Source organism: Lontra canadensis, unplaced genomic scaffold (assembly GCF_010015895.1).
Source record: "Lontra canadensis isolate GAN:19392208 unplaced genomic scaffold, GSC_riverotter_1.0 scaffold53, whole genome shotgun sequence".
Classification (NCBI taxonomy): Eukaryota; Metazoa; Chordata; class Mammalia; order Carnivora; family Mustelidae; genus Lontra; species Lontra canadensis.
Genome location: NW_022631047.1, coordinates 8,081,049 through 8,098,125, shown reverse-complemented (window position 1 = coordinate 8,098,125; position 17,077 = coordinate 8,081,049). Strand labels below are relative to the sequence as shown.

General features: G+C 39.3%; 1 protein-coding gene across 4 annotated transcripts in view; it reads left to right on the top strand.

The window, feature by feature from the left end:
• The window catches only part of CUNH12orf56 (chromosome unknown C12orf56 homolog), a 92,948-nt gene extending 76,396 nt beyond the window's left edge, over positions 1-16,552 (top strand). The window contains exons 9-13 of one of the 4 annotated variants that reach the window (XM_032874655.1): positions 6,475-6,598; positions 9,001-9,075; positions 9,667-9,741; positions 13,823-14,001; positions 16,233-16,552. In XM_032874655.1, the coding sequence (XP_032730546.1) occupies positions 6,475-6,598; positions 9,001-9,075; positions 9,667-9,741; positions 13,823-14,001; positions 16,233-16,359 (580 nt within the window). In that variant the 3' untranslated portion in view covers positions 16,360-16,552. Of the gene's footprint in view, positions 1-6,474; positions 6,599-9,000; positions 9,076-9,658; positions 9,742-13,822; positions 14,002-16,232 lie in introns of those variants that run through there. The other 3 variants (XM_032874656.1, XM_032874659.1, XM_032874658.1) reach the window with 3 other exon arrangements.
• Positions 16,553-17,077: the final 525 nt, after the last annotated feature.

Here is a 17,077-nt window from a genome sequence, read left to right as displayed (position 1 = left end):
AGGCAGGAGTTAATAGTAGCTTCATTTAATATATAACTGTGTGACCTTGAAGTGAGTGACAGTGGGAGGGTTTATTAACATATAGAGTAAGCTGCTAGGATAAAGATATGTTAAAATATGTGGGCCACAGAAGATAGAAATTTACATCTTTTTCATATACTAGTCCAGAGTAGAGAGTCAAGATTTCCTCTAGGAGATCAGCCAGAGACCTAGGTTCCTTCCCTTTTTTTGCTCTGACATATTTTATTATGCTATCTCTGTCTTTATGGTTGAAGTTGGCTGATCTTCACAACTTCATTAAACCCTATGGGATGCAGGAAGAGAAGTAGAAGGCAAGCAAATTTTTTTTTAAGAGAGGCATCTAAGACTTTTCTGCTCACATTCTGTTGATGAGGACTTTAGGCATATGCCCATATCTAGCCGCAAGAGAAGCTGGATGTGCCTGCAGTTGCATGGCTCTGTAGCTAGCTAAACTTTGGATGGTGATAGGGACACCCATTATTAAAAGGAAGAATGAAATAATGTGTAGTAGGGGGACAACAGCATTCTTTGCCACAGAAAATATGTGTTTGCATATTTCATATATCTGCTTGACCTTTTTATATGGTTTGTAGACTATGAATTATATCCTGAGCCAGTGTTCGGACTATAATCTTAATTTTTTTCCACTGTCGTCAACTGTTTATTTAAATTTTCTGTATTAGAAAGTGGAAGGAAAATGAGGGCCATGGGTTCTAAAACATTTGAACCAGGGAGAAGAATAAAAACTTCAATGTTTGTCCTGGCTATTTATTAGAGAACTTTACAAATGAATTTTGATGATAATAACATGAACATTTTTCTTCTTAAAGATTTAATTTATTTATTTGACAGAAAGAGATAGCGAGAGAGGGAACACAAGCAGAGGGAGAGGGAGAAGCAGTCTCCCTGCCAAGCAGGGAGTCTAATGCCCCAATGGGGGCTCAATCCCAGGACCCCAGGATCCTGACCTGAGCTGAAAGCAGACGCTTAATGACTAAGCCACCCAGGCACACCTCATGAACATTTCTTAAGCAATTCACTCTGTGCTAGGGACTATGGGTGTACTACGCTATACACCAGAGTAGACAAACATTTCTTTTTTTTTTTAATTTTTTTATTAACATATAATGTATTATTAGCCCTAGGGGTACAGGTCTGTGAGTCGCCAGGTTTACACACTTCATAGCCTCACCATAGCACATACTACCTTCACCAATGTCCATAACCCAACACCCCCCCCCACCCCCAGCAACCCTCAATTTGTTTTGTGAGATTAAGGGTCAATTAAAATTAAAATTAAAATTAAGGCCAATTTTGATATGCATAGGGTCGAGTCATGTTACCTGTAGCCTTAACTAACAGTTAATGTCTAATATAACCGCATTAATCTTCTATTACCCTGTAACAAGTTACTATAATCTCAGTGGCTTAAAACAATATCAACTGTTTATCCACAGTTTTTGTGGATCAGGAAATCTGGGCATAGCGCAGCTGGATTACCTTGCTCTGGTTTTCACAAGATGGCAGTCAAGGTGACAACAGGCTAGGGCCGCAGTCTCATCTGAGCCTTGGGCTTATCTTCCAAGCTCACTTGGGTCTTTGTGGCCTGAAGTAATTTCCTTATAAACTTGCTTGCTTCTTGGCAAGAAACTATCTCTGTGCTCAGAGAAGCTCTAAGCGCTCTTTGAAGGGCTCAAATGGATAATCAGGCTCACCCAGGATAATCTCCCTTTGATTACCTCAGAAGTCAACAAATTAGTAACCTTAATTATGTATGCAAAATCCCTTTACCTTTCTCATCTAACATAACATAATCACAAGAGTAATAGCTTAATATATTCACAGGTCCTGTCCATACTTAAGAGGAAGGAATTACTTAGGGTGCATATACCAGGGGCAAAAATCTTGGAAGACATATTAGAATTCTGCCAACCACAAACAACACAGAGCGACTTATGAGACCATGAGTTTGCCTTTCAAAGTCTGTATATATATTATAAAATATATTGTAATGCATTCAAAATTCTCACATTGGAAATAATAACAATCTAAACAATGAAAGTATAAAAATTGTTGGCACCACTTTTTAAGGATGTGATGTCAATTCTATAATAAGTATTTTGGGGATGAAACTACCATTTAGATTAAGATTTCTTTTTTATTGATCCCGTGGATTTTAAATAGTGTTGACAGGAAGAGTAGATTTCAAACTGAATTCCATTTGAGCAAATAAAAAAGCATTTACTCATTTCAGCATTTTCCTCTTTATTTTTTTTTATAAGTAAAGATTTTATTGGCTCAATTCAGTTCATTGAATTCTTCCTGAAATGTGCCATAAATCCATTCTTATTTTAATACTGTTATGGTTAAATTCATATATTATCACAGAAAGTGACCCAGAATTTGAGAGTTCCTTCCTTTAACCCTGGATATATGATACTTTGAAAAGAAGCTGTTGCTGAAAACAAAGGACATTAAATAAATCAGTAAATGGAAGATCATTTCAAACTTAAGATTAGGAAAAGCTTCTAAATGAAATGTTTTGATTTTTTTAAAAAAGATTATTTATTTATTTGAGAGAGAGAGAGAGCATATGCAGGGGGAGGGGCAAAGGGAGAGGGAGAAGCAGACTCCCCACTGAGCAGGAAGCCCCACATGGCTCTTGATCTTGATCCCAGGACCCTGGGATCATGACCTGAGCTGAAAGCAGATGCTTAACTCACTGAGCCACCCAGGCGCCCTATTTTGTTGATTTTGGAAGGGTCTTCTAAAAGTAAGATTGGCCATTTTAAAGTAGCCTGAATAGAATATTAACAAATATCCTGTAGGACATACTCTGCTTTTTTGAGAAGTGTGCTGACATGATTCTTCTTTTGTAGATGTAAGAACTAACTTGCTTTTTGAGTTAGAGAAAGGAGGGGAATTGTTTTTATTAAAATTTTGGTTAATCATGAACTTCTAATCATGGTGATGATTTAAGTGATTGTAAAAAGATTGGGAAGCCTCAAATATTACTAAACAGGGGTTGTTTACAGTCTCGTTTAGTCCATTATGAAAATGGTTATGGTGATAGAAGATTTTTATATAGTCCTATTTATAAATTCTTTTACTGCTCCCATCATCAAAGCTACTCTGATACTGTCTTCAGTTAGGCAACTGATTTTCCTAGTGATCTGCTTTTGGTTCCTTTTCAACTATGCATGAATTATATAACATATATGAAGATGGTACTGACAAACCTCATCCCCTCAGGATCCTCAATCTGGATTGTGATTTTTTTTCCTTCTCCTTTTCAAATAACAGGGCACATTATTCAAACATATAGTGACAATTTGAGTTATTAGTGTAGGTTAATGGATAGTACACTGGTTTTGAATGGAAAAGACTTAAAGTAGTATTAGTTTTATTAACTAATATCTAGTACTTCAGTGGAACAGTAAGCCCTGAAATGCCTTGTTTAAAAGAAAAGCTCCATCCTCATTTTTTTTTTTTTTTTTGGTGCTATTGTTGGGAATATAAATTAGTGCACCCACTCTGGAAAACAGGATAGAGGGTCCTCAAAAAACTAAAACTACAAGTACTATATGGTCCAGTTCTATTTCTGGGTAGTCATCCAAAGAAAACGAAAACACTAATCCAAAAAGATGTATGCAACCCTATGTTTACTGCAACATTATTTACAACAGTCAAGGTACAGAAGCAACCTAAATATCTACCAATAGATGAATGGATAAAGAAGGTGTCATATATATATATATATATATATATATATATATATATATATATATATATATTTATATGGTGGAGTATTATTTTGCTATAAAAAAGAATGAAATCAACATTGCCAAAGGCAAGGGAAGCAAGGACAAAAATGAACTATTGGGACCATCAAGATCAAAAGCTTTTGCACAGCAAAGGAAACAGTCAACAAAATCCAAGACAACTGACAGAATGGGAGAAGATATTTGCAAACAACATATCAGATAAAGGGCTAGTATTCAAAATCTATAGAGAGCTTATCAAACTCAACACCCAAAGAACAAATAATCCAATCAAGAAATGGGCAGAGGACATGAACAGACATTTCTGCAAAGAAGACATCCAGATGGCCAACAGACACATGAAAAGGTGCTCAGCATCACTCTGCATCAGGGAAATACAAATCAAAACCACAATGAGGTATCACCTTGCACCAGGCAGAATGGCTAAAATTAACCAGTCAGGAAACGACAGATGTTGTCAAGGATGTGGAGAAAGGGGAGCCCTCCTACACTGTTGGTGGGAATGCAAGCTGGTGCAGCCACTCTGGAAAACAGTATAGAGGTTCCTCAGAAAGTTGAAAATAGAGCTACCCTATGACCCAGCAATCGCACTACTGGGTATTTACCCCAAAGACACAAATGTAGTGATCTGAAGGGGCACGTGCACCTGAATGTTTACAGCAGCAATGTCCACAACAGCCAAACTATGGAAAGAACCTAGATGTCCATCAACAGATGAATGGATAAGGAAGAATATATATACACACACACATACACATATACATGCATACATATACATACATATACAATGGAATACTATGCAGGCATCAAAAGAAACGAAATCTTGCCATTTGCAATGATGCAGATAGAACTAGAGGGTATTATGCTGAGTGAAATAAGTCAGTCAGAGAAAGACAATTATCATATGATCTCTCTGATATGAGGAATATGAGAGGCAGGGCAGGGGTTTTGGGGAGTAGGGAAGGAAAAAATGAAACAAGATGGGATCGGGAGGGAGACAAACCATAAGAGACTCTTAATCTCACAAGACAAACTGAGGGTTGCTGGGGGATGGAGGTTAGGGAGAGGGTGGTTGGGATATGGACATTGGGGAGGGTATGTGCTATGGTGAGTGCTAGGAAATGTATAAGCCTGATGATTCACAGACCTGTACCCCTGGGGCGAATACTATATTATATGTTAATAAAAATAATTTTTAAAATGTATTAAAAATGAAAAAAAGAATATATTTAAAACTTTAAAAAAAAATGAAATCTTGCCATTTGTGACAACATGGATGGACCTAGAGGGTATTATCCTAAGTGAAATAAGTCAGACAAATACCATATGATGTCACTTATATGTGGAATCTAAAAAACAAAGTAAACCAACAAACAGATAACAACAAAAAAGAGAAACTGACTCATAAATACAGAGAACAGGTGGTTGCCAAATGGGAGGGGAGTGGGGGGAATGTGTAAAATAGGTAAAGGGGATTAAGAGGTACAAATTTAAAATAAGCCAGTCAAGGGATGAAAAGTATGGCATAGGGAATATAGTTAATCATATTGTAATAACTTCATTTGGTGACAGATGGTAACTATGCTTATCATGGTAAGAATCTGATAATGAATATAATTGCTGAGTCACTATCTTGTATACCTGAAACTAACATGTCAACTATTTCAATTAAAAAATTTTAAAAAGAGGGGTGCCTAGGTGGCTTAGTGGGTTGAGTCTCTGCCTTCGGCTCAGGTCATGATCTCAGGGTCCTGGGATCGAGCCTCACATTGGGTTCTCTGTTCAGCAGAAAGCCTGCTTCCCCCCTCTCTCTGCCTGCCTCTCTGCCTACTTGTGATCTGTCAAGTAAATAAATAAAACCTTTAAAAAATTTTTTTAAAAAGAGTTCTAGAGTCAATAAAACCCTATGATTAAATAAGCATTTTAAGAAATGCTTCATAAAGCAGTTTCTTTGTCCTGGAGATAAACAGTGCATGGGAGCATATTAAAGCTTCTGAGAAGTCCAACAGTAAAGACATTCAATGAATTTGGTTTAACCAAGTATCTCCTATACCTCTTCTATCACAGAATCTATTTTGACTATAATATTGCCTGGAATTAATAGTCCATAAAGAGCCCTTTGTGGGGGTGCAGAAAGAGCCCTTTGGAAAATACTGCTTTAATTGAAATCACCCAAATTTCCCTTAAGTCCAGACTTACTAAGTTTTCTAAGCTATGTGAATTTATAGAACTATAAGTTCTATAACTATACTTGCATTGAGGGGTGCTTGGGTGGTTCGTCTGTTAAGTGATGGACTCTCGATTTCAGCTCAGGTCATGATCTCAGGGTCATGAGATTGAGCTCCTTGTCAGACTGCTTGCTGGGTGTGGAGCCTGCTAAAGATTCTCTCTCTCTCTCCCTCTACCCCTCCTTCCCTACTCTTACACTTGTGCACATACTCTTTAAAAAAACAAAACACAAAACTTGCTTTGAGTCAAAAGACCAAGAAATTATATATTTTCATTTAAATGTTTTACCACTACTCCATTGTCTGCATGTTCAAGGATCCAAAAGTTCAGTCAAGAATGGTCTGCGATGCTTTATACTTTTAGTTATATTCAATGCCTACAAACTTGGCTTTACTGTTTTTCTTTTCAAACTTTATACATTAATTGCTTTTTATTTTTTCAGGGGAACACTGTTTAATCTTTTGGTAATTTTAATTAGTGAACCTCGGATTCCAAAATCTTGTCCTGTGTTTGATATCCAGTTGGTGGTTGATTCAACTTTAGTTGAGATGTCTTTTGATGCTAAGGTGAGATGAGAATTTGGGGGTTAGACTAAATATAATATGTAGGGGTGCCCTGGCTTCTTGTCTTCTAATGTAAATCAAAGAGTAAATATTTTGCCATTAACCTCAAAACTTAGATGGGTATTCTGTCAATATTAATATATATCTATTTTATATGTTTTAAAGTATGTATACTAAGAAAAAAGTATGTATACTAAGGAAAATAATTAGTATTTAGTATGTATTAGATAATTAATTAGATAATTAGTATGTATTAGATAATTAGTATGTATTAGATAAAATAGATTTAGTATGTATTAGATAAATCTGCCTCTATACAAAATATTTATGTATATGTAATTCCACAGTAGGGGTCTAATAGTAAAAAAGCACTGTTTTGTTTTGTTTTTTAAGATTTTATTTATTTGACAGAGAATGTGAGAGAGAGAGAGAGAGAGCAGAAGCAGGAAGGAGGGAGGGAGACAAAAAGAGGGAGAAGCAGGGAGTCCGATGCAGGACTTGATCCCAGGACCCTGGGATCATGACCTGAGCCAAAGGCAGATGCTTAACCAACTGAGCTACCCAGGCTCCCAAAAGAACAATCTTTAAGAGATTTTAACTCTCTTGCTTTAGTTTACCATCTCCTTACCTATCTAAGTAGTGCAAACTTAGTGAGAATTACTTGTTTTTCCAAGGTTTTACTAAAACATTAGAAATATCAGACTACCTAGAAAGCACATATTCTGAGAGAATAAATCAGATTTTTATTAGTTTATTTTTATTAGTTCTGATTTTTTTTTAAAGGATGGGATATGATTTGATAGTTCTTAGACAAACAATTAGAGTTATGTTTTAGAAAACTCTTAAATTTATTCATTCATTCAATAAATATTTATTGAAACTCTGTGATGAGCTAAACAGTGTGCTAGGCAGTGGGGTCCAAACAAGAAGCAAAACAGACACAATCTCTGCCCTCACTGGTTTATAGTCTGGTTAGAGAGACAGATGTTAATTAAATATAACATGAATATAATATTCATGTGTGTGAATATTATAGAACTATTCATATATATGAATATTAGAGACTATATGGAGTATCTATGATACCATTTTCAACAGTGGAATAAGTAATATTAGGGTTTAAAGACTGGGATGGAAGCAAGACTCAGGCAGGGCTAAGAAGCTAGTGCAGACGTCCATGTGAGGAATGACAGAGGCCAGAGTGAAGCTATCCTCAACCCCCAAAACGAGACTTAGGCTTTCATTTTAGAGCTCTCCTAACTTCCTATACTCTTGTTTTAGAACTCTTTCTCAGTTAGCAACAATGCATTTATTTATTTGATTGTTAGACTGTGGTTAGACTATCTTCCATGACGGCACAGCCCATGTCTCTGCTACTCCCCACTGTATCCCCAACACTTAGCACAGTGTCGGACGCATATTTGTTGAGTAAATTAATGAAGAAAAGAAAAGGGATGGTAGTTGCAAAGAGAATAGATTCCAGAAATTTTTAGGAAATTGCACTGATAGTTTGATGTTGAAAATAAATTGTGAATATTGGATGACTTTTAGATTCTGGCTGGGTATCAGATAAGAATTACAGCAAGAAGAGTAGGTTCAAAAGGGAAACAATGAATTTGGTTTTGGATTAGCTGACTTGATTGCCTATGGTATATCCCTATAAAAATATGTAGTGGGCTGAATAGATAGGTCTGAGTTTCCTGCTTTTGGACTTGGTGATCTTTTGCGCCTGGGCTATTAGTGCAGCCATGAGCAGATCATACACATTTTGGTTCCAAGGTCTAACACAGTGGGAGATTTCAAGCTAGAGCTCTTTCTTACAAAGAATACTGTCAGGGAAGATGTGTTGGCCTCTATCAATGCCCACAGGCACAGCTCTCAAGCACCAAGTGGTGGATGGGCCAGAAGAGTTACTTGAAGCTAGAAGACAGCCTCACTAAATGGAGTTCTTGCAAGAAAAAAAAGAAAAAAATCTCTAAGCCCTATATTTACCCATTTCACAGAGGGAGTTGTAGTTCACGCTGGGCTTAAGCCTAAATTACCCAGAGAATCCCCCACCTTAATTCTAGGGAGCATATTTGAATAGTTTTGAAATGAGGTAGGGTTATTGATCTGAATGATTTTGCAAATCAAGTGTGCAGGGGTTTTTTTGTGTAGTAGCATTCTATATCTTTTTTCCCTGATCCACTTTTGTAGACATTATTCAATGTGTAGTCTTTTCTGAGCCATTTTTTTTTGTTCATTTGTTTTGAGAATATCTGAACCAAACAGAATAGGAAAACTGACCACACTCATTTTATTTTCAGTTCATCAAAAATTCTTTTACAAGTACCTAATGGCAACCAGGAGAAATTATCATTTTTTTGGATCTGCTAATTATATTGTCTTATTATTTAAAATTCCAGTTACAGAAGCTTATTTTGGAATATACAGACACAGCTACAGCACTTTTATATGAGATACTTCTTGTCTTTCAGCAGGTACCATACATATTTTTTATCATATATGTTATACTATATGATTGTTATATATATCATATGACTATTACATACCTATGATTCTATATCATATGAATAATAATATACCTTTAATATACTTGTATTAGAGATGGTCTCCAAAGTCAGCTAACTTAAGTGATACTACTTTTGCTCTCAAGTACTCATCCAGTTTATCTCCCTAAATACTGATTTTACTTTTTTTTTTTTAAAGATTTTATTTATTTATTTGACAGAGAGAGAGAGAGATCACAAGTAGGCAGAGAGGCAGGCAGAGAGAAAGGGGGAAGCAGGCTCCATACAGAGCAGAGATACATACAGAGATACATATATACATACAGAGAGCCCGATGTGGGGCTCGATCCCAGAACCCTGAGACAATGACCTGGGCTGAAGGCAGAGGCTTAACCCACTGAGCCACCCACGTGCCTCCTGATTTTACTTTTTAAATTTTTTGCTAAATACTGATTATAGAGATTTCATTAATCAAGATAAAATGTATTTGAGAATGAATATCCTTTCATGTACAATTTGGACTTCATGAATACAACTTGTTTATTTCCTCGAGTCTTTCAGGGAAATCTTGGATTGGGATCCACTAAGTTTGCTATTAGCTGGATGATGTCCTTCCTCCAGAGTCGTCCTCCCACAGTAAGTACCAGGAAGCAGAAACAAGACCACCACTCACAGCTAATTAAACGGGTGCTCTTGTGCTTACTTAATAAAATGCAAATTTTCTCTATAAGTAATGATATTTATAAGCAGAAGCAAAATGTAAATCTGATTATTTTATTATTTAATTTTAAAAAAGCATTTTTATATTTGGATCCTAAGTGCTTAAGGTACTGAAATGATATCCTTTTTAAAAAAAACATTTTCAAGAGAGAGAGAGACCATGAGCAGGGAGGGGCAGGGAGAGGGAGAGAGAATCTTAGGCAGGCTCCACTCAGCACAGAGCCAGCTGCCAGGCTCAATCTCATGTCCCTGAGATCAAGCCCTGAACCAAAATCAAGAGTCAGATGCTCAACCAACCGAGCCACCCAGGAACCCCCTGAAATGATCTCTTAAATGTGATCTTCACTTCATGAAAAATCCCAAGATATATTCTGTAGGAAACAGAATGCATTAAAATATTGGCTGCATAAGTAAGTGAAAATATTAACATTTGTCTTTTTAAAAAAGATTAATTTATTTATTTGAGAGAGAGAGAGTGAGAACGAGCAGGAGGGAGGGGCAGAGGAGAGGAAGAGCTTCCTCAAGCAGACTCTCCACTGAGCCGGGCTGGATCCTGAGGCCTCAGGGTCCTGAGACCATGACCTGAGCTGAAATCAAGAGCAGGCTGCTTAACCGACTGAGCCACCCAGGCACGCCCTGAACATTTATGTTAAACACTGAGTATGAGTTTGCAAGTATGAATTAACATTGGGGATCACTGGGGCTCTCTGTCCTGGTTACTGCCATCCTGGTCCATAGTACTACTGTCTCTGTCTTTGACATTACAGTCACATCTATATGTGGTCTGTCCCTATCTTCCCACCAGACTAGTCAAAGAGATCTATTCCAAAAAATCTGATTATGTCATGCCTTGCTTTAATCTCTCATAAAAAAGAGCCTACAAGGCTCATCTAGTCCCTCACTCTCCCTTTGTGGGCCTCTTACTCACCGCCCACCTCCAGCACCCCCAACTCCATTATAGGACCTTCACCATTCCTCCTCTGTCTGAAATGCTTTTCCCTCCTTTTTCCACGTTAACTCCTACTCATCCTTTAGGCCTCAGTGTCCCTTCCTGGGACAGGGTGGGGGATGATTTTCTCACCTCTGACTAGATCAGATTCCCCATTATCGGCACACATAGTCATAGCTTGGAAAGAAGACCTCTTTCTTCCCTTCATAGGACTTGTTACTGTTGCAGTTGGCATTTGTTGGCGTTACTATCTGGTTCTTCCTTGTGTAGACATTAGTGCGCACATACATTCTGGCTCTCTCTCCTTCCAGGCACACAGTAGGATTGTACTGCCCTCCCCACCTCAAATTAGGTAGGTCTCTGTTCTTGCTTTTGCCAATGGAATGTGAGCATAAGTAGCCTGTGTCACTTCGTGCCAGAAGGTTTAAGAGCACGTGCAAGCTTCTCTGCATTCTCTTTTCCTTCTGGCGTGTTGAGTGGCAGCACTGAGAGTTCTCAGTGACTACAATGAGTACAACCCCCTGCCAACCCATAAGGGACATACAATGTGAGCAAGTAGTAAACTGTTGTGAAATTTGTTACCACAAAATTTCCTGAAATTTGTTACCACAGTACAACCTAGTCTGTCAAGACTGACACGATGTCATTCTCCCCCAACAGACTACAAGCGCCACAAGGGTGAGAGCTATGTCTGTTGTGGTAGGCACATAATGGATATTCAGTAAAAAACCTGAATTAATTCTATAAAAAAGTTTCATCCCTTAATCTCTTCTCATTTCCCCAAATTTAATTTTCCTTTATTCATTCATATATTCATATATCCAATCAACATACATTGATTGGAGATCTCTTCAAAAAGTAGTAAACCCAACGAAATTTTCATTGCTAATGGAGGATTTGACATGACATAATATGTTCTCTTTTCATATACAAACATGTTGGTCATCAGTGGTTCCCTACTTTGGGTATTTTCTATAGTTATGCTGAACATGTCCTCGGGAATGCAGATTTTCTTGCCAGATCCCTGTGGCATATGTTTACAAAAGTCTGGTTAGGGCCAGAGGGTACCCTTGTCAGTTTAACAGCCAGCTGCCTTATACAGAGACTGAGCCCATAGACTTGGCTCCTTTAGCAGCACACAGATGGTAACTAGTTTCTCTTCACTTCAAGGAGTATCGTAAAGTTCTAGTCATTCATAGCAACAGAAGCTCTTATGTGCAAGATGCAAGACCCTTCCTTTTTCTGTACAGTGGTTGCAGACTCTATCATTTGAACTGATGTGTGAAGTCTGGGGTTACTAAAGACTTCAAGCCACAGGGAAGTTTCTTTATCAACCTCTAGGGTTGGTTCACCAAAGGAAATGAGTTGAGTATGAAGCCAGTCTGTGACCATAAAGTATGCCAGGATGAAAGGTGGCAAAAGGACCACTACACTGTTGAAAGCTTCAATATTAACTCCATTCTAAAGAGTATGGGTAGAAACTGGTCATTTGAGAGAAATGTGCAAGAAAACTGTTGTGATCATTGAATCTACCTGTATGTCAGTCAGCTCTGGCTGATTCTCTTGCTTGGTAAGAGCAAGATGCAAAAGAAGGTACAGATTTAATCCCCAAATGGTCGTTGCTTTGTTACTACTCCAGACTCCCCAACCTCAATCTGTGTTTCCCTGATGCAGTATTTAGTCAATACAGGTAAACAGATCTGGACTGGGGAGAACCCACTCCAAACCACCTGTCCTACTTCAGAAGGCCAATAGCAACATCAATAGAAAAGGCAAAATGTTTATTGATACTAATTTAATGGGCATGCAAAGGGACCTGGTTAGAGCTTGAAAGGACACTAGAGTGCCTTCCTGTTTTCGTAGTACCTACATTTATGGGTAGTTATTTAAAAATGTGCCCCGCCTCAAAAAAAAAAAAGACTTGTGGAATCCATTATTCTTGGTTTTTGTTATTTGGTTCTGTGTGTGTGTGTGTGTGTGTGTGTGTGTGTGTGTGTGTGTGTGTGTCTGTTTTCTAAACTAATCTCTACATCAATGTGGGGGCTTGAACTCATGAACCAAGATCAAGAGTCAAATGCTCTAACAATGGAGCCAGCCAGATGCCCCTTGGTTCTGTTGTAAATGACTTTTTCTTTTTTTTAAGATTTTATTTATTTATTTGACAGAGAGAGAGAGAAAGAGAGAGAGATCACAAGTAGGCAGAGAGGCAAGCAGAGAGAGAGGAGGAAGCAGGCTCTCCCCGGAGCAGAGAGCCCAATGCAGGGCTCGATCCCAGAACCCTGGGATCATGATCTGAGCCGAAGGCAGAGGCTTTAACCCACTGAGCCACCTAGGCGCCCCTATAAATGACTCTTTATGGGTGTGTGAGAAGCAGCAACTCAATAACTTCACATTATTGCTACTATTTCCATTTTAATTTCCCCCTCAGAAATGATAGCAGACATACTCTTGATGAAAACCCCAGCTAACAGGGACATCAATATCACTTGCTTGTGTCAAGCCTGGTTTTCTTTGCTTTTTCACCTAGTGTTTCTCAAGGCGTTGCCTGAGGAACAAAGGCATCAGAATTGTTTATGGTAAACATCTTGAGGTGGGGCTCAGAATTCCGCATGTTTATTGAGCTGCCTAAGTGATTTTTATGCATACTAAATTTTGAGAACAACCACCTTGGAGGAACCCTCTTTCAAAGTCACGGGAAGTTTATCTTGGTGGGCCATTTGTCCTTCACAGTAGAAGAGAAGAGAAACCATCTTCCACCCTGGAGGAGGCCATGGACCCTTCCAAGCTCCCCTTCTATCCAATGTTCTCCTTTTACATTGGAGCCAAAGTTCCTTGACAGTCAGTATTCATTCCGCTTCTGCTTAGAGCGGGCTGAACAGTAAACCCAACTGGTCTATGGTCTGGTGCCGTTTCCATGAGAAACAGTGCAAGAGTACTGGTGTAGGGGTGGTGAGGACTTCCGCCTAGCTTTAGAGGTGAGGGCCCAGCTGAAACAGGTGCCTTATAGGTGGCATGCAGCCTACATGTACCTGCTTTTTTCTCATTTAGATCACTTTCGTGGCCAGTATTGTGAAACAAATGGTAAAGGGGCTTTCAGCTTCATTTCCGCTGCTAAGTCCAAGCCAAGCAGTTCTGCTGTATCAGCAATTTTACATCCTCAGGAGCTGCCTGCAGCACAGCGAGACTTTAGCTGAGTGTATTAGGAATGACTACAGAGAAGAATTCAGGTAAGAAAAGCCTGAATCGAATCTGCCGCTGCAGATGCCGCTCATTTCTGGTTTTCAGGCAGAATCTTCAGGAGAAGCGGAGATGGGCAATTCTGGTTTTGCGTTTAACAGCATCTCAATTTGACCTGTGGTGAGGCAGGGTTAGGGGGAGCTCTAAGAACCACTGCCATCTGAAGTATATTCCCAGGCTAGAAAAGATTAAGGAAACCTCACACTCCTCTCTGAAGAACGTTCCTGTCTCGTTGTCTTTGTGGCAGGCAGCCCCTCCCAGAAGTGGTTATGATTTTCACATGCTGTGAGGAATCAAGAGGAACAAACCCTACGGAAAGGGATGACGAGTTAGGGATGGCGACTTTAACTGAAGCACTGGGGGTGTGGGGAAGCAAACCACAGCTGATAAAGGAGAAACAATTAACAAGCGTGGTTACTACTTTCTGTTTGTCTCCTTCACCCCTCTCTTCCTCAGTCAGCAAACAGTAAGGAAGAGCTACGGTTAACGAGCCTGGGTTTCACCACCCCGGGGGTTCTACACCTCAGGGCCTCCTCCTTCTATTTCTAGGCGGGCAGCTGCTCAGTTCCACATCAGGACCTATCAGGAAAAACACCCAGCTTGCCTCGGACTCAAGATGAAAAGGGTACAGCAGGCATAGCTTTGTTCCCAGTCCTGGTGCAGACATAAAAGGTTGTAGAGGCATACATTATGGCCCTAGAATGGATTTTTAAAACATTCTGGCCCAATTTATGGACCTTGTTTTTCCTCCACGCGGTTTTACACCCTAGGTTCCACTCTGGCTCCTATAAAAGGGATTTGTTTAGCCTGCTCCGAATTGGTCCACACAACCTATTTTTTTTCCCTCTTTTTTTTTTTAAAGGTAAAATGTATAGAGCGTGAAATTCACTATTTTAAAGTGTGCTTTTAATACATTTCACGATGTTGTGCAACCATCACCATTGTCTAATTGCAGAACGTTTTCATCACCCCTAAAGAAACCCGGTGCCCATTAAGCAGTCACATGCCATGGTCCCCTCCCCCAGCCCCTGGCAACCACGAATCCACCTTCTCTCCTTGAGGATTTGTGTATTCTGGACATTTCACGCAAACAGAATCATAAGATACATGGCTTACTCCTACTGTGTCTGGCTTCTTTCACTTAGCATCATGTCTTCAAGCTGCATCCATGTTGTGGCCTGTATCACACAGTCCAATTTTCCAGTGTTAGTTATGCACATTTAAAAATCCAAACAACTGGGTGCCTGGGTGGTTCAGAGGGTGGAGCGTCTGCCTTTGGCTCAGGTCATGATCCCGGAGTCCTGGGATCAAGTCCTGCATTGGGCTCCCTGCTCCTTGGAGAGCCTGCTTCTTCCTCTGCCTCTCTCTCTGTGTCTCTCATGAATAAATAAATAAAATCCTTAAAAAAAATAAAAGAAAATCCAAACAACTGCCAAAACAGTGTCACATTCCTGAGTGACAACAGTTAACAGGAGCCCACTAGCAGCTGCCCCCTGCACCCCTTAGTGGCCCTGCTTCCTCTCCACTCTCACCTGACCTTCCTCCCAATGGGTTACCTTGGGCGTTTAGGTTTGTGATCCTTGTTTTAAACTGATTTATTAACTTGCGTGCATTCGAATCACCAGAGCAACTATGAAAAAATACTGATACTCAGGTCTCATGGAGAACCTTCAGTGGTGGGGCCCAGTATTGACAGTTAAAAAACCTCCCTGGGTGATTCTAATACGCAGGCAGCCAGGGGTTGAGAACCTGTCTTTTAACCCATCACCAGACGGCTTGTGGCTTTCTCCCTTTCGTTTCTTCGCCTGGCCTTTCCCAAACTTTTACTAAGGCGGTGGGGATGAACCCTACCCTTCACAACCTGACCCTCTGATTTCAATTTCCTGTGTATTGCCCAAGGAAACAAGAAGCAGGAGCCTCAGCCCACACTGTGGTGAGGACAGTCCTGGCTTCCCTACTCATGCCTTGATAAGGGATACATCGTGAATGAAATTCACTTCCTTTGCTGTCGTCAAGTGTCTCAATGAGCTAAAAGGCACACATGTCTGAGATCTTCTAGGTCACCCAACAGGGGAGATCAAACAACTGAAAATGTTGGCCAAATCTTGCAGCTTAGACCCCCATATCCAACAGCCCTACGCCAGTGAGTGTATACGTGCCGATGTGACCAATGTGAAATTCTTGTTTTTAAAGCTATTTTGTTTCTTTTTATGATTTGCAGGTACTTTATTCACATGCCAGCCTTGGAAAAAAGGCTCCCATTATGGTACCCTCTTACCCAACCTACCATTCAACTTTTTCATGAAGTTCTGAAATTAGTTGAACAGAAACAATGTGTGAAATATTAGTAAGAATCTAAAATGTTAACCAGGAGTCAACCTAATATTTATGAGAAAACCTGTTTGATTTGTTTAATATCTGGATATCCCTGTGTCTCATAAACAGATTTTTTTTGAATGTTCCAACAATTCCTGTAAGAGAAGTTCTGAAAGTTTTTTATCTGCCACGAAAAAGAAACTTTAAATACACTGACACTCGTAAAGTGATGCTAAAAACAAATGTTCCTCTCAAAAAGTTCCTAAAAATAAAAAATTACAAAGGGAACAGAAGGCCATGGAGAACAACTGTAGAAAGTACAACCTGGTCAGTTTTGTTGGTGTAATAATGGTGAGCGGTAGAAAGTCACTGAAATGTCCAAAGATAAACTGTGGTTTACAAAGTGATCATTACAAGAAACGCCGAGCAGCAGGCTGACACCCTCCTTCTCCATCTGTAAAAATTCTAGTGAAATAAGTATTCATGGGAGAATGAGCAGAAGAACACAGGCATAACTGTAAGGAAGGTCAGGTCCTCATTTATCTTAGGGAAGGAAGCTTGGACTTTCTTCAACACAATTAAGTGCATTCTGGTGCTCAGTTCAGGCACCTGTGGGCTAGTGCAAGCGATCTCATAGAGTCTCCACAGAGGAGAAATCTCTAAGCAGTTATGGCTCTCCAACCACTTGGAAAAAATGTCTTCACTATATCTTATGGCAATAAAATAATTCAACAAAAACTTCACTTTAAG